Source organism: Megalops cyprinoides, chromosome 7 (assembly GCF_013368585.1).
Source record: "Megalops cyprinoides isolate fMegCyp1 chromosome 7, fMegCyp1.pri, whole genome shotgun sequence".
Lineage (NCBI taxonomy): Eukaryota > Metazoa > Chordata > Actinopteri > Elopiformes > Megalopidae > Megalops > Megalops cyprinoides.
Genome location: NC_050589.1, coordinates 15,865,209 through 15,889,521, shown reverse-complemented (window position 1 = coordinate 15,889,521; position 24,313 = coordinate 15,865,209). Strand labels below are relative to the sequence as shown.

The following is a 24,313-nucleotide window of genomic DNA, read 5'->3' as shown; positions in this document are numbered from 1 at the left end:
TCCTTCCTATGTAATGTTTTAAATGATAAGATTACAGATCCTTTAAAAATTAATCTACAAGAAGTTTAGAAAATAAAGCTTTTTTTAGTTTGAGAAAACTGCTTAATGAAATTTAGTTCTGTCAATGTTCTGATACTGCACATATTTATATTGCTTGTGAACTGGTATTTTTATGGTGCAGTAGCCAATACAAAAACTACAGATTTAATAATTAATGTTCATGAAAACACCACACTACATACTGGCTAGGGTAAAATGTATTAAAAAATTATTAGTTGAATCAATTTTTCAAATGCTGATTCCTCAAACTGTATAATGTTGAAGTACAACATACCCTGATTTTTGTAATGTTCATCACATGATCACTTCGGACATCGCATAAGGACCAAGTCTGTCCCTATAGATAGGGCAACTGTAACAGCATGTAATGGCAAATGTCCTATCAGAGGCTGAGATCAGCTTCACTTTTTTTTCCAAAGGTTTCAAGTTTCTTTTCCTACTGTAAAAAATTCAAATTCAGTATTCACTGTCTTTCTCCAGAAGGTTGGACACTCATCTGTCCAAAAGAATCAGTGACCCATGTAGGTGTGCAAGGTTTCATACAACCATCATTACAGCTATTTGATGTGGGGAAATAAAACAGTCCTTGTCGAAGCCAGCATCTCCTATCTCCATGGCAGCAAACCAATTAAGAGACAAAACCACATATTCTGCAGAGAACAAAGGCGTTCTCACCCAATCAACAGTAATTGTTTTTTCCACAGGGGTCACCAAGGGTAAAGGGACGCGAGGCAAAAAAAAAGTATTTGTAAAAGTGTAAATGAATGAAAGGAACCAGCAGCATTGTGCTCCACTATGACATGTTAGACTATGCAGTGGTACGCAGGAAGGATCCTGCTCCAGATTCTGTTCTCAGAGGCATAGAGTGATCTGTGGTGGTCCTCCTCCCGATTGCATTCTGCTGTTAGTCAGTGTCCCCTGTCCTCTTCCACTCTTCTCAAACCAACTACACAAGGCAGTTTTCAAAATGTGCTTTTATTCGCAAACGAGCATATAAAAAGCATGAACATTTCAACAATGGAGACTGAAGTGCACAATTCAGTTAACAGGCCACTCTAGAGGACTTTGGCTAATGGATGACACACTCAGAGAAAGGCACTCACTTAACATACTCAAATGCTGGTAAAGCATCTAAGGCACAGCATTTAAGCCCGAATATAGAAAAGATAAAGTTCTTGAAAGAGAGTTCCACAGAACAATGAATTAATTAATTAATGATTAATATGACATTAAGTACCCTGAAGTACCCTCGGTTGGGATGCCATTTTTGTTTTTGTACTATATAAAATCGGCCACACCTCTGTCATGATTAGATCCCTTTTACAGAGTCTACTCCAGAGTATAATGTACTCTTGGTCACATGTCTACAGGCTTATGTCTGTACTGCAGCCCTGCTCCATCTCTGCTAAGTATCACACAAGAGTTTGATGTTTGGTGAACCTGAATTGTCACACAGACAGACTTCAGCAAGCAACAGAAGAATTAAGCTAAACATGCACACCACATACTGGCTGGCACACAGCCCTTCACACACATGCGCACACACTCCAGTACTCAGTGCTTGAAATACCATTCCAACGGAGTTAGACAAAGTCCTCTGTCAGTCTCCTCAGTCTGTCCGTCCGTCAGTCCATCATCTCACTGAAGACAGCGGCGCGGCCGCCGCATCGTCTCCGCGGCACTACTTCCTGCGCACGTTGGCTGGTGGCTTGCTGAAGGCCGTCTCTGACCCAGACCGCACACTGCTGAACACGGAGGGAGCCACCTTTCCCACGCGCTCTGCAGGCAACGAGAACAGGTAAACAGCCCAGCACACAGTAAGCAAGCACAACACAGCAACATCAGGTACACACAGACACACCATGTCCACAATAAACAAGGATACATATACAACAGGTATACAGCCCAAACCCTGATATATGTATCAACAGGTAAAGTAAGACAGTTTGGTCCCCTTCAATATACAAACAAGTGAGTAACAAAAAGAAAATAAAGGCAGGAGAGTAACACAACTTAAGATAATCAATGACAGTAACAGGTGAAACAAACATAAGCCCATGTACTCATGAATAATGACAACCAAAGACAAAACTATCAGTCAAAAATGACAGCAACTGCACCAAGATGGTAATGTTGAGTAGAGGTTGTTAATGTAGCTACATAACTTGCGATCAGAGAGACACAGATTTGAAATTATGGGTGGAAAAGCTCCTAGAAATGGTTGCTTTACTCTCATCATTCAGCTCCACCTGTACAAAAAGTGAAGTGAATGCAATGCAAGCTGCCATGCACATAAGTTATGCATTACGTATTAAAAAAAACTAATAATACTGAAACAAAAGTGATCAAAAAAACAGCTATGCACATTTGAACAAGACAAATCCCAGATTTTCATGCAGACTGCATTTTGTATTTCCTTAGCAGACTCTCATCTAGGATGACTTACTGCTGTTTACATATGACAACTGAAGAGTTTATACAACTTACTCAAGGGTACAACAAGAGCGCCAGACCTGTGATTTAAACCCACACAAGCCCTCTAGATACCAGAGGATTTCCCTAATGACTGCCACAGTGTACAGATAGAGGGGAAGCACAACAACAGTTTGGTCATTGCTACCAACCAATGGCTTTGCGCTCCTAACCAATGAACGTTCCAGTAAGCACAAGTGGCACTTCACTTCCATAAGAGCTCACTCTCCTCCTGCCCCTCCTTGGATGGGCCAGGGGGTGGCACTAACTCCCACTCAGACTTCTGCTCCCCCCTCCGTCCCATAAGACTCTAAAGAAGGAGTGGAAACTTGTGCACTCAGACCATCATTAACACTCTCCCTCGCTAACTTTCTCTCTCCCTTCTCTCAGAAGAAGAAAGACCTGCTCTGTAATGAAAGTGATGGGGGGCCTGACCTCCCCCCATGTTGGGCATTTGTAGAATCTTCCTCAGCTCTGCTTGAACAGAAACGCAGGAGAATCCCGTAAGCCCACTGCCAATTCCTTCATCCCACATCACTCAGTTTACGGTTTTTCAGTGTAATCATGTATTGGTTCCCTTTCCTTGCCTAAATTTAAGGAGATTTAATAACATCCTCTTTTAGACAAGAAAATCCTGTTTGTTTCTAAATATTGACAAAGGCAGACATACAGTATCTACACTTGTAAGCAACAAAGCCAAAACAGTTCATTATGGGGATTTAAACAACCCATTTCCTTTAACAATCTGACAGTATTCTAAACATATGAGATGTATAAAGCTGTGAAACGCAATGTGTACAGTAACATGCTTACTGCAATACATAAGACAAAGACATAAAATGCACCATTTGTTTATGTCCAAGCCAACATTTTTGCTATTACTTTACATCAGGCCTGACCCTTAACCCTTAACCATTGTGTGATGCCGCTGGAGGATTGTCACGGAGATGAAACGACACCAAACTCACCACACTCCTCCATGACTTCGAAGGTCTTGCTCTTCACTTCCCCCTTTGACCCCAGTTGGTCTCGAGCTCCTTTCAGGTCCTCCTCTTTCATCATAGGCCTCTTCATCTTCATCTCTTCCTCATCAGGCTTAGTGAGGGGGGGGGGGGGGGGGGGGAGAGAGAGAGAGAGAGAGACGGGGGAGAGACCGAGATGGAGGGAATGAAGGAGGGGAGCAACAAAGTGTGAGACTCAAGTACAGTTCACATCTTTGTCCCTCTCTAGATCCATCCATTTATCCCATTAACTGAGTTGAGTCAAGGAGAATCTTTCAGCTCACGTCCCTGTTCCCACAAAAATACACACATACATTCAGTTCTTTTATTAACTAGTACAAATTTAAAAACACATCATCTACATATGGTACAGCCAGTGTGGTCGTGCATACTGCTTACGGTACCACTCAATGTTATATGCAGCAGCTACCCTCTACAAGAGCCTGAGGAGAGCAACTGCAAACTACAACAAAAACATTCTGCAGCTATTCCATCATGACTAGTATCAGTCCACATTGATTTTACTACCCTACCCCCCAGAACCATTCACGAACCCATCTTACCTCAGACATGGTTTCTGTGGGATCTGCAGGAACTACAAGGGTTCAGTCTTCTCAGAAACAAACTCCTGGTCAGTCCTGGTGCTGGTGACCCTCCTTTCCTCCTCTCAGGCCAATATATACTCTGCTTCCCAGTGGTGGGCCATCATTCTGTCAGCAACTGTGCAGGCTCCTCCTCTTCTGCCTCTGTCTCACAGTGTATTATTAGGCATGACGTTACTCACTGTACAGCTGGGACTGGTGTTCCCACAATTATGACAATTGGACAGCTGGATAGGCCAAAAACACCCCCCACCCCACCACCACCACAACTAAACGTTTATTTCCCCTCTCATCCAACCATACTCTTTTCAGGTTTTCTTCAGTTCCGCTATCCTCAGTCCTCTCTGCCCATTGCACTTTCTCCGCTCCTTGACAAGTCTGCTCCACTTATCGGCACTTACATCCTTCTGTTCAGTGTCTCTGTCTGTTTTTTATAAACGCCATGCACTCCCACATTCCTTTACTATTAGATACAGTCAGGACGGGGGCAGGGGGTAAAGACAGGGGAGGCAGACTCTCCAAAAGCAAGGCGAGCCTCATCAAGCACATTCCTGAAAAATTCTGATCGTAAAAAAAGCAAACAAACAAGCAAACAACTTCCATGGTAACGGAGATGCTGGCTGTTTCATGTTTTTTCTCGTCTCTTTTTGCCCTCCCTGTGTTGTTTTCACTCCATATCCTGTCATTATTCCTTCCCTCTGAGATCCTTGATTGAGATGAGGGGCAGGGGGCTATTAAAGTTCACATGAAGTCGTGCATAGCTACTCAGCAGAGAAACATGTCTGGTAACGAAGGCCCTGGGCACTGTGAGCATCAGAGGGACCTATAATTTCATACGGCTGTGTCCGTGAGCTCACTGTTGCTGGGCTGATAACCAGAGGTCTGCTGGGACAGGGGGTTTTGGCGGAGCCAAATTGGACACGGATGTTTTGGGAGTGGCAATAATCTGGTGTGCAAAAACATTATCCTCCTGAGGATCTTCAACATGTTAAACAGCACCATGTGTTCTTTCTGAAATGCATTACCCTACCTTTTTTACTTTCCATGTCTTCATTTTCAAATCTTAAAGACAGAAAAAGAGATAACAGAAACTCCACTGACCTACTCATGCATGCAAGTCCTAATATAGTGAAAAAGACATGCTCATATGAACTGAGCCACTTTAATTGGTTCCCTGTTCTGACCTCTGCATATTTTACACCATTTTATGAGTGCAGACTAAAGATACAAACATTGTGCTGAACTGGGAGGAACATCTGGCTTCTGAAAATTTTGGTTTGGGGACATGTAGGGTCATGAATTTACAAGGAGGCCCGCTTCTGAGTTCTAGCTAATCCCTTGCCTTTATCGTTATTTCTTAATGTACTTTCACTGTGGTCCAGAGTAACAATTCACCCAGCTCAAAGGGGAGCAGACTGACAAAACTGGCATTTTGTCACAGTCACAGTGAATGCATGTTTATCAGAGAGTCTGATGCCTGGGTTCCAGGGTTAATGCTACTTAAGCATCTTAAGAGCACAAACTCTGGACAGTCAGAACCACACTTAATGATCCTACCTATAAACCTTACTCAATCCAGTTAGCAGCTCGGATAGTCTACCCTCTCCCAGACCAGGTCAAGAGAACAGTTTACCATTCATTTGGTATTCTCATCCTGCCTTACAAATACCTATACCCAAAGGGTGACCAAAACAGTGACGTATGCTTCAGTTGTTCTTGATCAAAATACTTGAAAAGCACAGCAAACAAAAAGGCCACAACATCATCAATCTAAAAGAAAGATTTTTCCTGGTCAGTGAGCATTGTTTTAGAAACTTTATTGCAAATGTATATGCAATGTAAGTACATTACGTAAGTCCTTTTCTTCACCCAGAAGCTCCATGACTACAAGTGGAGGTGACAGTGGCTAGAACCAGTAGTTCTCCTTTGTTCTGTTCTGCCTCACCTGTACCACACATAATCATAATTAGTCAAGTGGTCAGTCTCCTTGACCGTGTTTGCGCCTGCTCCAAACCACACAGCCAGACTGACCTGGGTTCAGTCTGGTCCCACTTCCTTGAGGTTAATGCAGCTGATATGAAAAGCATCCTGGTCCCTTTAACACACAAGTCTGGTCCTTTAGACAGAACACACGTACATTCAGGGGAAAACAAAATAATCTCAACAAGACACCCAAAACAAAGATAATGTGGGGGAAAAATTAAACAACACAGGTCCCGCTTCCACATGTTCCACTGCATCTGTGTGCCTGGCTGTGGGTTTGTCATTGGCCGGTCGAACAATGGAGAACACAAACTCAAGATGCCCCGGCTTACTTATGGAGGTCACACTCCCTTAGTCACAGAAGCAAGGATTCACTTTGTCCTTTCCCAAAACTCACATTTGGGGGATGTAAGTTTTGCTTCTGCCAGGGTAAACAGACTTCTCACAGAATGCCAATCTCTCATTAATAAAAATGGAATTTTGCTCCCCGGTGATTGTGCTTATTTCAAGTGCATGCTGAGTCCCACAGCCCAAACCTTGGTTGAGTCTGAGCTGTGTTATTTAAGAAGACAAGCTAAAAACATATGCTCTATTGACTTCACAGTCTGAAAGTCAAATCAATCCCAGATATGGACAGGATGGGGAGTAAGATTATTAGGCTCCACAACTCTCATTGAAAAGGGCTGTTTCTTGCTAGCATTGAGCGTTCTCAACTAAAGGTCTGTCCAAGTACAATGCAAAGCACTGCATGGAACCACACAACTGTGCCTCTCTCCCTCCCACGAGAGAACGTACCTCATCAATTTGCATTAAAGCACCGTTTATAGTCTCAGAATTGAACTCAGCTTCAGTTGTTAAAAATAATCCTTGACATTTTTGAAACGTGTTCACACGATACCTGTCTAAATGTCAGTTACACCCCCAGCGCAGAGAACAAGCACAATCATTCAACCCACACAGAAAGGTATGGAACATGTAGAGTCATAGGGCACACAGGCAAGAAGCTTTGAACTGCACACCAGAGGACACAACAACTCTTATGGATCACAGTGAAATGACCAACACATGAACTGTAACATCCCAGAGACACAAAGGCCATACGTTTACACACCCACGGAATGAGGATCCCTGGAAGCTCCCATTTGGCAAACGATAATAAAAAAAAAACATAAATACACAACAAAATGCTACCAACAGTGACACAAAAGCTTGTTACTGTGCCAAGGTCGTAATACACTGAGAAGAGATGGCATGGGAAGAACAGAAGGACTCCAATGTGTTCGAGAGCTGTCCGTAGCAGGTCAAGCCACAGGTCTCGGATCAGATGTGCGCAGGGCCAGTTCAAGCCAGGCACCAGCGACTGCCATACCGTACTCGTCTTGCTGGCAACAGTAAAAATTCAGCTGAGCGCTACTTAGAACCCCTGTGGTTCAGTCCTGCTCATTTGTCGGTCCTTTGCTGGCACTACCTTTAAGAACTCCCATTCAGTTTAAAACATTAGCTGCATCGAGTCCACCCTGTGACTTTTGAGACAGACAGCAGCTTTGTCCTTGTGCGCTGGTCACACGTTTGGTTGCATTTCCCTTTTGCATTAAAGACACTTATGTTAACTAAGGAATTCTACATTCAGTGTTAGTTGTGGTGGTTAGAAGGAGTTCCCTATGCTAAAAGTCTGACTGTCGTCTCCACTGGGAAACAGACCTTTCTGCCTGCACCGGCAGAGGAGGCAGGCAGGTGGGACACACAGACCCTGCTCACACAACAGCTTAAAGAGTCTGCCGTCAGTCTGGACATATAAATATAAATACAGGTAGAGTCTAGATAGGCTGGACACAGGAGGCAAAACTGACAGAACACATAGTACACACAAAACACAACAATATATTAATTGTGAGAGACAAATCAGATTGATCCATTCTGGAAAAATCCCATTCTGTAACGCTATTTCAACATTTCATTGTGCTTCCTGTCACCTGATTAACCGTAGAAAGGTCACATTATCACGATAGAAAAATCCATTCGTTATTAATCGCAGAAATGTCTTATACCGTAATAGAGAACTCTAATGCATAGTACAATTTATCTCTCCAGACACTCTGGAAAGATCCCTCTCAGCAAACAGCCCATCAGTCTGTAGTTATGGCCATAACGCAGGGCAATGGATACATATTGTAAAGAAATGAGGGCAGTCACCACCCACTGACAGCCACTTCCCCTTCCCCCAGATCCTGGACATTCAAAAAACAGAGATGCTACTGACATCTTGCATCTTTTGCTTCTGATTGGGTCCAACCACTTTGTTCTCCCATTGCACCAGACCCATTATGCCACATGACTGGGCCCAGTTCTGACAGGATGCCTGGACATTGGATGTGCTCTCCAACTGGCTTGCTTGATCATCAACTGTCAACGTTCCTTCCTGGCCCTCTGCACTGCCCTCCAGGGCTGTCAGTTTTGTCAAGTTTACTTTACAAAAGGGTCCAGTTCCCTTGCAGAGTCATGAATCCAGTGAAGGAAAGTGGGGTGAGGAGAAGGGGCGGAGCAGATGGGGTCAGACAGGAAGTCCAAGACGGTGCTTCTTCTTCTTAATGGGCTTGAGGTTAGTCAGTCTGCGCATGTCCTCCTCCACATCTGACTCGTCCATCTCATCATCAGCCGAGATCAGGATCTGAGGGGAAGGAGTTCTCATATCAATGTCAATTAAAGTCACATTAGATGTTCAGGATACAAATTCAATGGTTGCGAAAGCAACATCTTTTTCCATCTACTTTGTTGGAGGAAAAAAAGCATTTCATTTCATTTCATTTAAAATGACCTTCAGCTGTGGCCAGGATGAAGGAATTAAAACTCTCTGAAGAACAGGGGTTACAGAGAGGAGCACAGCCTCTCAACCACATCCATGCCTAATCAGAACATTTTTTTTTTTTGTCACCATAACCCTGGCCTGTTTTAGCATCACTATAAGTGGACATACTCTCTCCGGATAGTGAGTGACAGCACATTACTTAACTGCCACAAACTGCACAGTTGTACATGCGCTCAGGTGCTGTGTTGCTCTGAACAAAGGCCATTGGCCCACATCAATAGAGGACAATAAATCTCCTAGGGCTTCTGTAGATCTGCTCTCTAACTCTGTGAGAGGGGACAGCCAGGGCCTTCGGCTGCCAGTGGTGATGGAGGGCTTGTATCGATTTGCAGAACGCCATCACCACCGCATTGTTGCGGGTCAAAAATGACTGCTGCTGTGGAGTTTTGGAAAGCTCATTACGAGCCCTCCGCTTCCAGCTTCTGGAGTTAATACACAGTCTGTCACCCTACTGCCCATCATTCTGTTGAGGTACATTAAAGGAAGAACCAACTATATATATTGCCAAGTACTGAGTACAAAATGAATCAATGGAGAGGAATGGCTCTATTCATATTAATATTAATAACAGTGCACACATTAAAGGAGCTATGTTTATGCGAAATGGCTGGAATGAAGCTGTTTTCATTTGGCATATGCATAAGGAGAAACAAACATAAAAAAAAAACAAAAACCGAAAGACACAGGCAGCAACACTTTGTACCCAGATCTGACTGAGAAACACTTGGTTGAGAAGAAGCATATTTGTATGACTGGTTGCCTAGACAAACCTCGTCTCTTGGATTTATAACAGTACCTCAGACACTGTAACTCATTAAAGGGTAACCAAGCAGAGCATGTGACAAGTATATCCAGAGTAAGACTGGAGTGCATCCTAGCTTTCAGAAGTTGAGCCTAGATGAGGAAAGAGCAGTGAGCTCTGGATCCAGAAATGGTGCCCAGTCAAGTTATGCTGATCACCATTCCATCCTGTGCATCTACACCACAGCATCAGCGTCTGCACCCAGCTCGGGCCCAACCTCAGACTCCGGTCTCACCTCGGACTCCGACTCCTCATGGGAGAGTGCCCTCCTGTAGCGCACCTTGCTGTTGTCGCGGGAGCTGTCCCCGCCCTCCCTCTCCTCCAGCTTGGCTTTCGTTCTGCTCTTCCTCATCAGGAAGTTGTCCACCACCCAGAACATGAGAGCCTGAGGACCATACACACAGCCACACCTCACTGAGGCAGAGTTCAGCTGCACACAAACTCCCACAAACTCATAGACATAAACGCACAAAGACGATGAGACACAAACAGCTACTTAAAATGCTTCACAATAACATACCACAATATTTATGAATTGTGTGGAGCGAGACAGCAAATGGACAGAGTAACAAAAGCTCCAAGCCTGTCTGAACAAAACAGTGTGATGTGACAACAAACCCACACACCATACACTGTGGTCGTGAGGTATGCATCCTCCAGCATGTTCTGCAGCACTGTTAGCAGTGATAACGATGAGGACAATGGTGATGCTCACTTACATTGACGAAGAAGGGGACGATGAGCATGACGATGGCCAGCTCCAGCTCTGGGTTCTCTATAGGGTTAAGAAGGGCAAGCTGCAACATAGACACACACGTACACACACGCGCACACACACACACACACACACACACACACACACACACACACACACACACACGTATACACTGTTTAGACAATGGAAATTACACAGATATTTAACTTGTGAGTGTCAGGAAGGGAGTATTTTCTTTGCTTCCTATTTCACGGCATCCCATTAAAGCAATCTCTTTTCCTGTATTCTCAGCGTTTCCCCGGCCCGTGCAGGCCTCACTGGGTTCAACAGGCCAAAGGCTTCTCAAGGACACCAACGGAAGCTGTGGTGTACAGCCATCAGCTGTGGAGCCTGGTTAAATGAGCACTTCTAGAGATATTTTACCCATATGCCTAACAGCAGACATTGCATTCTCACCAACAGATTTCATAGTAAAAATGTGGCTAGGGGTAGATTACAAATTAACTCTAAGATAAATGAATTAGCTGACTCACCAGAAGCCTAAGTAAATCACATCATTCAACTGTGGGTGTTGTTACTGTACCTCAACATGGCTATTCACCTTTCTCATTTGGTTTTGAAATGTCATGGAACACTAATTGTAAAATGTAGCTTTGTTCCACTGGAGTGGAGGAGGATTTATGATTTCTGGACAAGGTGCTGTAAGTCAGCCTGGTTAAAGGCATCAGTCAAATAAATAAAGCAACCTATGGCATTCTGGGTAATGTAATGAATAAGAGTTTTATCTTGGCAGCCTTCGGAAGATGTCATTACATGAGCTGCCCAATGCAGAAATACGCATATACATATTCCCAAAGTTATGAACCAGTATTTCTCTATCCACTAACTTACATTAATGTGGTGTCCCAAAGTGCCCCATTCACCCATGCACTTCATGGAGCACATATGTGGCATGATTATTTGTTGATACCATCAAGTCCCCACTCCAGGTCCTAATATGCCTAATATCCCAACAGAAATTTGCTGCACAAAGTATCAGGATGGCCCTCAATAAAAGCAACATGTCTGACTCCAGTCAGACGAGTGAACGAGGAAGCAGTCTGGAGTGCAGCCTCTGTCACTCAATCGTCCCTACGCTCTTTTTCTGCATGCTTTGCCCAGCTGTCCGCACCTTTGCCCTGACCCCGAACCCTCGCCCTTTGCCCACAGTGCCCCTTTTCTCACCTGTTTCCACTGTGGGATGAGCAGGACCAGGATAATGAGGACCTTCTCAAACATCATAATGAGGATGTAGAGGGCACACTGCCCTGCCCAGGCACTGCACTGCACCGGCTCTCCTGGAAAGACAAGCGGGAGCACAGTTAACAATGAGCTGAATATGCTTAATACTGAATATTATTGTCTGTGTGTATACAGTATGTCTTCAATGTTACTGTTTGTGGTCTGAGAATGTGCAGATGCTTTTTTTTTATACCTGCAGTGTGCAGTAAAATATTTCACTGATGTTCATTAAAACTAATTTTTAAACAATGTTCGGGCTCGTGCAGTCTTGGAACTTAACCTGGTTTTTATAGCACACGCCTCAAATGTACTGTAAAACACTGCAAATGCAAAAATGCAAATTCTTTGCTCAAGTCTAAGCTACTACTACTCTGCCACACACTCAGGAACTGGCGCCACCTAGTGGATATTTTCAGCATTTGAAAATCCATTCAGAACGAGAAAATTAGTGATACAATGAAAATAAGGGATTTCTTTCTTTCCCCTGTGATCAGTACAGAAGCACTAATAAAGATCACATTACTACTTGGGAAATTCTAAACTGAATTTTAGAGATCAAAAGAACAAAAATCACTGGTATGCCTGATCCTTCACAAAATATGTGAAACTATCAATCACACAAGCCTATCTATCCACCAAAGAAACAAACAACTATGTCAAAGCCCAGTTATACAAACTATTCCAGACTATTCTGTTCCTGGTGCATAAACTTGTCACAGAAAGTCCTTGTACACTTGAATGCAAGAGCGTGAAAGCACCATGAAGAACTGGACAATCTAATGGAGAGACGTGGAATAGGAAATAGTGACAGCAGGAATTTGGCAGACTGCGCAACCTCGTAATAATAAAAAGCAGCTTTTTACACCTGCATGTAGAAATCTACACAGATCACAACAATGGAGGAAATCAAACCGGCCATGTGCTAGCAAGGAAACAACATAAAAGATGCACAACAGACATGGATCAGGAAAGGGGGTGGTATTGTGATCATCAGCTGGACTGACTCAGCAGAAAACAAAACAGACTGAATCAGTGCCAAATGCAAGTTTCTCTGAAGCTATCAAATTAATCTTTCCCTTCAAAGCTGTGATGAAGATAGCATATGGCCGGCAGCATACAGAACAACAAAAAAATGTATTTGGAAACAAATTACGGTCTGGAACCATCAACCATAAAACAGTCGCGGATACAAAACGAGAAATGGAAGATCCTTTAATGGAGGAAACATGCGACCCCATCACTGAAGTAATCAATACAAATTACATTACGGAAACAGATTTCAGTGGCATCAGAGATGATAAAGAATAATACATCTAAGGGCAAGGATGAGAAATCAGAAAAGCAAACTAAAAGATGACTGGACCAGCACTGAGCAGTGGCTGGAGAATATATTTAGGGCCATTTGAGATAACGAATCCATGCTGTAGGCAGGGAGACAGGGTTTCGCTGTCAGAGCACCAAAGAAAGGTGACCAGGTGACCTTGTGGAAAAGGGAGCCCTCTTACATCAGTCCTGAGTAAAACATTACCAAAAATAAAAAAATATATATTTTAACTGAAAGTAGACCATAAGCTAAGAGACAAACATGCTTATCTCAAACACAACACCACAGTCTGAGAAACATATCACATCAACATATCCTCAGCCATCTAATCACAAGCATTACCATGCATCCTTTCATGGATTTAGGAGATCAAGAGACTGCAAAATCACTGATAAAGACGACTATACTGAACAAACATGTGTATTACGAAACATATTACAAAGACTGAAAGACTCAGGACACTAAATGTTCTTTCTCAAAGAGAGACTGAACACAGAATAATGACAGCTTTGACATGAAACAGCAGTTTCAGGGGTTCGGGGGTGCTTGAATGGAAATGGAAGGAATGAAAAGAATACGACTATTCTAACTTTAATTCCAACTTGTCTGAAAGGATTTGTAGAGAAACGTAGTCACAGTTCAGAGGGTAATGTCTTGGTTCACTTTGTAAAGCTCTTCTCTATGGTAGCTGTGCCTGGTGTGTAGTGTTTGCTTACCATACTCCCCGAAACGTAGAGAGTCCCACTGCCGCCACTCCACCACCACGCTGACGGCTCGCACCCCCGCATAGATCAGGAGCATGCCCAGAGACGCGTCCAACAGGAAGTTAATGAGGTACCTGCGAGGAGTAAATCACAGCCATTTACACACACTCGACAGAAGGTCAATGGCACACACCCTCAGCTGATCACGCCAAACACCTGTTTGAAATCATAACTAACACAGTAAGCTGAATGTAAGTGAACACTGTGCTGTAAACCGTGCATCACTCACAGACCCAGAAAGACAAAGACACAACCGCACGCACGCACACACGCACGCACACACACAGACACACACTCACTCACAGGGAGCAGGGGTCCTCCTCAGTGAGATCAGACAGGTAGACGTTGGCGAAGTGAATGAACAGCATCCCAATGGCCTGTTTGGAGGTGTCCAGGAACCTGAGAGAGGCAGAACAGAGGGAGGGGAAGAGCAGTTTAACACTCACACACGTACCAACACAAAGGGTAGGCCTCTACCTTCATACTGCTGATGGTGACTGAAAGGTTTATGCAGAGAGACCTACAGAAAAACTGCAGCCCATTTACAGGAGTCTCACTGTTTGCAAGAGATTCATGCCAGACATGTAGATCTCAGACAAAAAAACACATATACAGCATTAAAACAATTTAATAATGAAATCAATAAGTGATCAATGGCTTCCCACTGGCTCAGTCAGTAAGGGCTCTCGCTTTGAGCGCAGGCCTCAGCCCAAGACACTGCATTTTGCATGCTCCTTGGACGATATCAGTGGAGACGCATCTGTAATTCCTTTGCCGTTTGCTCCACTGTGATGCGCTGTGGAGCCTGTAATATGAAAAATAAGCGCTGGTTTTTCTGGTGTGTGCACTAGAGGATTTCATTCTTCGCACTTTCAGTGCTTCTCAATGAGTACAGAGAAGGCTGAGGCAGAGCAAGCTTCATGCTCAACTGGCGATTCCACAATTAGAGCAAAAACAGAGCAAAATGCATGATTTTGTTATGTCCTAATCCTATAAATATAATACAGAAAATAAATTCCTGACAGCGTGGGTTGGTGTTGCATCCTGCGGCCCAGGAATAGAATGTGAAGCCAGAGTGCCGAACAGAGCGTTGCCGGGGGTGAATATTCAAATATTCAGTGAATGGTGAAGGTCTCTGGTATATGAAGAACACACACACACACACACACAAACCAGCACTTTCTTTGTTGCTTGAGATCAAAATGAATGAAGTTGGATTCATAATGTATAGTTAGCATGTAGCCAACTAATTTGGAAGGCGGTTTCTGTTTTCTTTTGCATTTTAAAACAAAGATACAGTAAGTCTGTCTGCTGCTTCTTCCAGCAGATGAAACAAAGAACCTGTTTAGTCCTTTGGCGTGGCTGCTTTGATCTTCTTTAGCAACATGTTTGTTCAAATGAGTGATATTCCTTTCAGCAAATCTACATACTGTAGCTTGTTCTCACAAAGCGTTATAAAGGCATGAAATGAAAGGCTGTTTACCATATCCTCCAGGGTCTTCTCTCGTGTTTGGGCTCCCTGAAGCGCTTCACTGACAGGGAGAGAGAAAGAGAGAGAGAGCAGTCAAAGCCAAAGTCGAAGCTCCGTTTCACTCCCTATTCAACTCACCTCTGGCTTCACGTAGCTTGGCTAGCCATACGTGAAAACCTTCAAGACCACAATTTGTGTTCAAAAACCAAACACATCTAATCCAACGGATCTATTCTACGTTTCTTTGTAAATGCAAAGATGTGTGAATGTGTTCGAAGTCACACAAAAACGACCCTGGAACTGTAAACAACCACTTCATACAATCACCATGCGAAAATTTATCATTCTTCATTTCTGAATGCGGTCTTCAGAGCTAGCCAATTTCTGTGAACCAGAGTGAAGGTCTCAGCCTGACCTGCAGTCTTAATTCCAGGGCTTAGACCACAGCTCCCACTGTTCAATCACCACACAAAGTAAAGGCCTATTATTTAACAGGGATTTCAGAGGGCTCTGTTGAAATTTAGAGCCTTCTCACTTGCACTGCATTGATTAAAACAAAACATTTAAACAGAGGGCTTAAACCTCTGATTAGAGCAAGATTTAAGGCTTGAATGTATTTGTTCAAATGCAAGTCTACCTAGGTGTACAAGAACATTGGGGAAATCCTACATTTGGATTAAATCAAGGATCAGTGTCTGAGAGCACTCATTTTTCCACCTCCCTCCCTCGCCAGAAAACCCGTGCTGGAAACACATGAAACTGTATCCACTGTCTGCTCCACAGAGAAACCTGTCCCCTCTCCATGACAACACACCAAAGGATGAAGTCTGATTGGTCTGTTTCACTACAGTTGTCCCTGCTCAAGAGACCATGAGAGAACATAGCGTAATATTTCAGTTATTTCTGTCTACCTTCCATCATTTCAAAAAGCAAATGCCTCTCAAGTCACTGTGGCTAAACACACACACACACACACACAGTGCAGAGATGAAACATGCACTAGACAAAGAGACCATCCATCTTTTGGTGTGCTTCTTTTTTGCAGTGTGCACAGCAATAATTGTGTAAGATGCAGTGGCTGAGGTCCACTCTCAACCAGGAAAAATTGCTTGTGGCAATAGGATACTGATGCTCTGAAATGACAAGGTGTTCAGAGGTTCTCAGACAGGAATACGGGAGAAAAAATTACTTTAGAAGGAAACGGCAATCCAAAACAATTGCTCTCTCCTCTTCTGTGCCGCTCTCTGCCCTGTTGGTGCTCGGTTCTCATCGACTGTTCTGAGTTTGTTTTGAGCTTGTGCTGTGCTTGCATCCCGAGAATGCAATCTCTGGAGATGTTCTGACATGCACTGTAACAAGAGGCACAGGTCTGGCAGCCACTGTTCATTACCTTTTACCGGTATACAGTCCCTTTGCTGGCATAAAAGAGGTTTCAGAACATCTTCAGTGCAAGATATTAGAAGTCCTATGTTCTAGTTTAAATTAGAATTCCACCAAGTACTGTGCAAGGGTGTGGATTAATAAAACCAGCCAGGTCTAATACTACCCGTCTACCCTGATGTAGAACAGAAAGATCAAGGTTTGTGCACAGTGCCCCCCAACACTACGACAGTGAAAGGGAGTGCCAACAGGAACAGGCAAGCAGTGCTGACACAACATTGAACTTTTGCACTGTAGTATTCATTACAAAGCTCACAGAGTAAAATACCCAATAGTACAGAGCAGCTCCTAAAGGCATAAATGTACGCCAGCTGCAGTTTAATAGAGAAGGGGGGTGTGTGCTCAACGTCAGAGGACACAGCAGTGTAGACCGCCAACTTGCTCTCCGCAGGCACAGCCTTAAAGACAAACACATGCACCCCGGACTGCCCTCCAACCTGCTGACATGCTCACACGTCGACATTACTTAACGGGGATTCTGCGATGAGCGGAAATGAAAGGAGATCGGCCTCTCTCCTTCCCACACGCTTTGCATTTACTGCCCGCTTCCACTCCGATCCCGTGAGCTGTGTGCAGAGAGCCGTGCGCCGTGACGCTGCGCTTCGGAAGATGAAAGTCCCTTTCGCGATAATCGAAATGATCAGAGCAGTCAACACAATGACCGCTATGTACCCGTGGGGTTTGTACCAGAGAGAGGATCAGACTCTCCGACCTGTTTCTTAGTACCACAGCGTGGGGACCCACGATCTGACGGCACCTCGGTGTGGAACTGGGGGCCGCCCCCTGGGGGGTTTCCTCCAGGATGGGGCAGGGCAGGAGTGGGCAGCACACAAGGCCTGACCTGGCTTGCACTCTTAGATGTGACTGGGCGGAAGAAAGCTGTGGGATCTGGTGCAGTAAATCATTTTATATAAACTATCCCACAAATCCCAGGCTTAATGGAGGGAATGCCACTGATCCATTTATGGTCACCTCTCTGATGTACGTCTGCGGGCTGAGGGAAGGTTTTGAAAGGCAATGACATCATTCGGTCACCCGCAACCAACAGAACACTAGTGTTCTCCCTTTGCCATGACATCAGTCAAATGACCTCAGTGAAATAAACAGCCATTAAACAGTGTGAAATATGCTGGAGCCACAGCCCTGCCTCCAGCATGATTCAAAACACAAGCGATACGCTGGTAACCTCACTTTTTAAATCCAACCTGACATGGTGGGGGGAAAAAAAGATACTGTGTTAACAGGTTCACATACAGTCCTTCTACACTCTGTTCATCTGGCTCTGTGGCGTGCTTTGTGCAGCGAGCAGGCCCAACAACATTAATCATCCACTGAACAAATATCTTAACCCTTCTGAGAGAGGTCACACCCTGCAGCTACTGCCACCAAGTTTGAGGCAGTAAATATGTGACAAAGAGATGGGAGATCCACAGAGCAATCAGACTCCAGGGGAACTGTGTGACACGCCAGTGTATGGAGACAGAGGCTGTGTGACATGGGAGTGTATGGAGACAGAGGCTGGTGCTGTGTGGAGCCACCACACTCTGCCCAAACCCCAAGTATTCTGATTCGACCAGCAGGAAGCAGATGGATTCTCCGCTCTGGCCTTGTGACTGAAGCGACATGGCTCTGACACTTTGTCGCCGTGGATTCCATCCCCATCCGTCACACTAAAGAATGTAAAGGAACCGCACCAACTGCCTCTCTGCCTCGTGGCCAGCATTGCAGAGCTGTACAGAGGCCCTCTCATGGCCCTGCGGTTCTGTCCAGGGTGTGTGCCTGTATCGGTACTGGCAATCTGTTTATGTCACAGTAATTAGAATGAACTGGGACTGTGAGCCCTCCACGCTTGGATATAGAGGTTGTCTATGTCCCTGACCTAACTGGTCACAGAGCCGGCTTCCCCTCCACACTTTCCTGTTCAGCTGGCTTTGAAACCCAAAGCACCACTTCCCTGTCTCCATCTATAATGACCGTGCTGAACAGATGGCCAGGACGCCTTTCTGAATTTCACCAGAAGAGAAACTCTACACCTCCAGCAGGGAGGAAGAGATGCTTGCAGGTAGTACCTAGGGGTATGTACACAACAACACAATGCTGAATTTCGGAGCAGTCCTTGAGACGTGCGTGTCTAAAAATAAACTGTGAACCATTTGGTGCTGCTGGAATAACTGACTTAAAATTAAACCCAAGATTACTTCTGTGCTGTGATCGGTCCAAGAAGGCACAGCTGCGTCATTAAAATTAATTTCATTTAATTTTAAATCATCCCCCTTATTCTCTTCTGGTCTGACAGCCTTATAACCTTCTGTCATCAGCATCCTTCTGCCTCAAGCCTCTGGGTTGAGCCTGCAAATATAGGTGCTGATTCAAGCAGGAACTGTTCTGGAATCAGTCAAAAATAGAAAGGCTGATAAGCCCAATCTAGAAAGGGAGAGATTCTGCAGGGTGCCTCAATTTCATGCTGACCAACTATCAGCATCAGCCGTCCACAGACCACAAACACAGAGGAATATGTGTCATCCGAGACACGTGTGCCAGAATTCAACAATCACACCAAGTCAATGCAGCAGAGGGAAAGGAGAACACAGCCTTATTGGGAACAGGAACATATACCAATGAAGAAAAAATTACTTTACTGGCTGCCCACGAATTCTTACAGTAAACCACGCCTTCTTGCAGGAAGTCGCACAGGAAATAGTGCAGAGGGTTCAACTGGCTGACTGGCAGCGTCAGTCAATACCCATTACACAGTGACGCTGTGCAGTCGGGCTGCTGTGAATGAGTATATGCAAGTGAGTGGAAGGGGGAAGGGGATTAATGTCAGCATGAGGAACTAGCAGTCAGTCAGATGACTTCGTTCTCTAAAATGCCACACTGTACAAGTTAACTTGTACAGACCTGACAGTGAGCTGTCGTTCAAAAACTGGTTTTTGCCATCTATCTTCCTGTACCCCCAGGTCCCCCTGTTATTTCAGTATCTTGGACTTGTACCCAAGGGAAGAAGCAGAACCACGGGGTACTCTGAACGAAGCTGGAACACTACCAGTTAACTTATTTACACAGTAACTCGCCTGCAGCATCAAATGACACAGTCACATGACACACAAGCGCCACAGTCCTTTGTTTGTAGCCTGGCGTTGCACACACCTGGGACCCTGTTCTCTCTGGGGCAACAGAGGCTCCCTGGGGGAAGGTCAGGAAATGGCTCTTGTGTTATAAAGACACAGAGAGCTGGTTTCTGACTAAGCCTGTTTAAGCAAATGATTACAATGCTTTCACTGTCACACAGAACACAACGCCGGGGAAACTGTGGTTAAGTTTCTTGCTCAAGGTAATGACGCGTTTCCTTTACTTGGGAATCAAACACACAATCCTTTGGTACTTGAGAATCAAACCCACAAACCTATGGTGTTATTTGCTGTACTACTCTGCATTTCTGTCCGTACAGTGTATATTTGTGCATTTGCTTACGGTGGAGTGCTCTGTCACAGTTCAGCAGTCCTACCCACTTCCCCCTCCTGCCCTCTTGCCCCCTAACCAGTGGCCAGCCCACCGGTATACCCTTGCGCCCCCATTGAAAGCCGTTTACCTCCACAATCACTTCTCTTTTGACTTACTCTTCCCTTCCTTTGCGCATTATTTCCCACCATCTCTGTCTCTTGCATCTCCTGCCCATGCTCACCCCACTTTCTTTCATTATGTTCTTATTTTCAGAAGGTGGTGGAGCAGAGAGACAGGAGATGGACCTGACAGTTTTAATGAGAACCACTCCGTGGATCTGCTTACAAAGCTGAATATCTGCTGAGAGAGATGAGAGGAATGTGAGACCAGAAAAAGCAATGTACTGCTCAGACTACCTCAAGCTCCGTGTATGTGTATTGTGATGTCAATAACACAGGCCCCCATCCATAACAAAATTCTCGATTAATAATGCATCACCTATGAGTACAGTTCCAGATCAATATAACAGACTGAAATCCAGAACAGCTTGAGTCAAAAGCACAGACCCAATCAATAACATAGAACCATTTCAGAAATGCGTACGTGCAATCCTTAAGTGTTATTCAAACAGCCAATACTCCATGCACTGCCCTCTAAAAGTGAGGCAGCTGTGTCTTCTCCCCAGAGCTGGCCTCTCTCAATGCAATGAAGGTGATAATGTCCAGCTGCATTTAGTTGATTTCTTTCCAGTTCCAACAGAGAGATCAAATTCTGACTTAATATTGCAATAAAGCTATACAAAAGCATTATTCAGCAGCTGATCAATTTAAAAACAGACCATTTTTAGCCTGTGTAACATAGGGAGAGTTCAAGAGGTAAAACTTTGTACAATATTTTCACAAAACTGCTGATGAGAGGTGAAGTTGACAGCTACCTTTAACTAACTTTCCATTGGCAGTGTTGCTCAACATTAACTCCGCGAAGTCTATCCCATTGTCTTCTAACAAGTAAACATATCACAAGTTGTGTCAGGTAGACAGTACAGAGCATAATTCCTCCCAAACCAGCACAGTACTTACAAATACCTCAGACTGTGAGGGCAGGAGTACCAGTGAGAAGGACAGGGGGCCATAAGGTCATGAGGTCAAATCACAGTCCTCAGACACATTCCTGTCTCCAGAGGTGAACAAGGCAACTGACAAGTATCTGCACTGTATTTGCAGTTAAATGTCCTTCAGGTGCCTACCAAACACATGCCATTTGATCCTGTCACCAATCCAGAAAAAGAACAGCAGACTCAGTATTGACCTGGTGCCAAAATGAGCTGAGGGCCAGAGGCATTCTGACCTGACCTAGTGACTGAACCTTGATCATACAGGGTCAAAGTGTGCACATTTTCTTTTCATACCAAATCATCTCCCCAGCTCAACTAACCCACCATCTTGACTGAACCATTTCCACTTCTAACAGTGGTTCTCAAGTTACAAGCAGTGTGATGACTGGAAAAAAAAGAGTACTCCCCTTCATCACGAGGGGCGGGTAGCCTTGAGGCAATGCTTGACCACACTGACCCTGTGACATCCACGTCATCTGGGTCTACTACCCCCGGGTTACAGGGTTACTGGTGAAAGTGAAGGCAATCGGAGAAAGGTGGCATTATGACGGTCACCCCTAAGATATCGTCAGTGTTTAGAAAAGTGCGATGCGGCGGTGTATACCCCTGTGTAACACCAATGTGGCATTATACTCACACATCAGCGTGCTGAAGGCCACAACCGCGAGCAGCCCCTGCAGGAAGATTCCGAAGGAGTCCATCAACGCGCCGTTCTTGCACCCGCGGTAGTCGGCGTCAGGCGTGGGGCTGACTGTCAAGGAGGAATTTCGGGGAGAGACAGCGGCGACCACGGCGCCCGGGGCTCCCCCATCCCCGGACCGTGATAACAGCTTTGTTCCGATGTCCACCATGGCATACAGGTGACCCAGATGAAAACTGCAGGACGCCGCTATGATGGATAGCTAGCGCATCAAAGTTAATGTGATTTAGTTCAAATGTCAAATACTCCGCCCCAACGACTGGTCTTCTCCGTCCCCCTTTGTACTCCTAACGATCCATATGGCTGGGAGGAATGTAATCAGCGACTACAGACATAGGATTCATTCTTCTTGATTCGGCTGACCCATCCTTAATGTTGGCTGGTGGCTTCGCACAAGGAGAGGACAATTCTGCAAGCTGGATAACATTGAGTCCTTATTTGACTTTATTTAAACTGTATTAATTTAGTGACTAGTTACCCAGCCAGCGAACTTGCTAAATAAAGTAGATAAACACCAGTCCTTGCTTGTCCTCTCATGTCTGCAGTTTGGCGACGACTCATTAGTCTACGACTGTTAGGTTCAACGTTACTTGATGAAACCTGTCATGTACGCATTCTCATTAGCTAGCTGACTAGTTATCTAACTACAACCAGGGCACCGTGATGTGCAGACGCAACAAGCTAGCTAGCTGACCGATGTTGCTAGCTGGCTGCATGCAATATGCATGAATCGTTAGCAGCTAATGCTGGCTTCAGTCAGACAACCATGTTCGAACAGTATGTGAAAATACCTAGCAAACCAGCTGTGGCAGGAAGCGTTTTGTTAGCCAGCTAGCATTTCTGGCTTCTTAGCTAGCTGTTTCTACAGAATCCAGTCTACAGAATTTATGTAGTCTACACAGACTAGCTATACAAGCTAGCTAACGGCTAGCTATACTACCGAGATTCTTTCTATATGACATAAATAATGTACCTAGCTATGATAACACACAGGTACTCGTAAATCAGGTTGCTTCTTATATTGGTTTGTCAACAATGGTTTGTCAACGTGACTTGCTGACTAGCTTTCCAGATAGCTAGCTGGCTATGATAATAGCCAACAAGCTTGTTGGTTATTGTTCGTTTCACCTTTAGCACAAGACCGTCCTTCGCGTTAGAATCCAGCTGTCTTCAGTCTTGAAACGGTTTAGTGGCTACCTTACCAGCTTGCCATTTCCTTTCTTATCCAGATAACTTGTTCCAGCGCAAATCAGACAGAACATTCTCCATCATCGTCTCAGGCGTATGCATCCCGTGTGACTGCTTGCTGGTCAGCCAGATCGCCGCTGCAAATTGCAGAGTTCAGTAAGCTAACATTAGCTAGCTATATTAGTTTATTTTTAAGTTTCACAGCGAGACAAAGCAAATGAACAGTAGCCTGCTACAAATGTGCAGTGCACTTAACTAGCCAAAACTACACAATTACTTAAATCTGCGACAAAACGCAGAATAGGAAGTCCAGAGTTCTTTCTGCTTGTTTTGCCGAGTTCACAGCTTCATTCCAGCTGCTCCGGCTTTGCCCACGCATTCCAAATTAGACCGTCATGACGACACAGGTTGTCCTATGACATGTTAAGTGCATGCCGGGAAATGTAGGACGGAAGAAACAGTTGCGTCTGGGAACCAAGGACAAAAGTGAAAAGGGAAAGTGGTAGTTTAACAGTAGCAATCCATCTGATGGAAAGATTTAAAAGAACTAATTGACTAACCTGTTATGGTTGCATTATGATGCATTATACTTATCCAAATAAAAATTTTCTATGTTTGAATCTGGAATTACCTTACAAGCACTTCACATATGCCTTTACTTAAAGCAACCTAAAATCACCTTTTTCATATTATCCCCTTACATAGCGGGATATTTACCGAGGCAATTCAGGGTAAGCGTCATGTGCAAGGACGCTACAGCAGTGGCTCACAAGGCAACTGAAACTGCAGTCTTTGGGTTAAAGGCCTGATCTTGACCGTTATACCACACTGCTGCAACGAAGTTAGTTCTTTTCGCACCGGCTGCATATTCTCATCAAATGCATGCAGACTTACCTTCCTGTTCTCCATCATTTCTGCCTAGGTAATGAGGATTATAGCATTTCAATTTCACTATGCAGATGGAAGGTGAAATTGAGGGAATCCCACAATGGGTACCCATGATTTGGTGGTTCCTCAAAAGACCTGGTCTCCCTGTGCTCTTTTTCTAACAAGTTCACCCTCAGTATTAGACCATGCTGAACATAC

At 44.5% G+C, this 24,313-nt stretch overlaps 1 protein-coding gene across 2 annotated transcripts; it reads right to left on the bottom strand.

Moving 5' to 3' along the window:
- Positions 1-1,037: 1,037 nt before the first annotated feature.
- On the bottom strand, positions 1,038-23,233 carry mustn1a (musculoskeletal, embryonic nuclear protein 1a). Of its 2 annotated transcripts, XM_036533786.1 has the most exons (10): positions 21,977-23,233; positions 15,354-15,402; positions 14,174-14,269; positions 13,823-13,944; positions 11,726-11,838; positions 10,506-10,583; positions 10,022-10,171; positions 8,676-8,786; positions 3,501-3,627; positions 1,038-1,839 (listed from the first exon to the last, which is right to left on the bottom strand). In XM_036533786.1, the coding sequence occupies exons 1-10, from the start codon at positions 22,188-22,190 to the stop codon at positions 1,742-1,744; spliced, it is 1,158 nt and encodes a 385-aa protein (XP_036389679.1). In that variant the 5' UTR covers positions 22,191-23,233; the 3' UTR covers positions 1,038-1,741. The 2 variants fall into 2 exon arrangements, with proteins under 2 accessions (XP_036389679.1, XP_036389678.1); XM_036533785.1 differs by lacking the exons at positions 8,676-8,786; positions 10,022-10,171; positions 10,506-10,583; ... (3 more) ...; positions 15,354-15,402; positions 21,977-23,233 and adding an exon at positions 4,097-4,230 and having other exon boundaries at positions 1,047-1,839.
- Between the last annotated feature and the right edge of the window lie 1,080 nt (positions 23,234-24,313).

Bases quoted from the DNA above. Each gene is read 5' to 3' on its own strand.
- mustn1a (XM_036533786.1), bottom strand. From the start codon at position 22,190: ATGGTGGACATCGGAACAAAGCTGTTATCACGGTCCGGGGATGGGGGA. The intron at 14,270-15,353 runs GTAAACAGCCTT...TGCCTCTCTCAG, and splicing joins AGAAGACCCTGGAGGATATG to GTTCCTGGACACCTCCAAAC. The intron at 10,584-11,725 runs GTGAGAAAAGGG...TCTATGTTGCAG, and splicing joins TCATCCCACAGTGGAAACAG to CTTGCCCTTCTTAACCCTAT.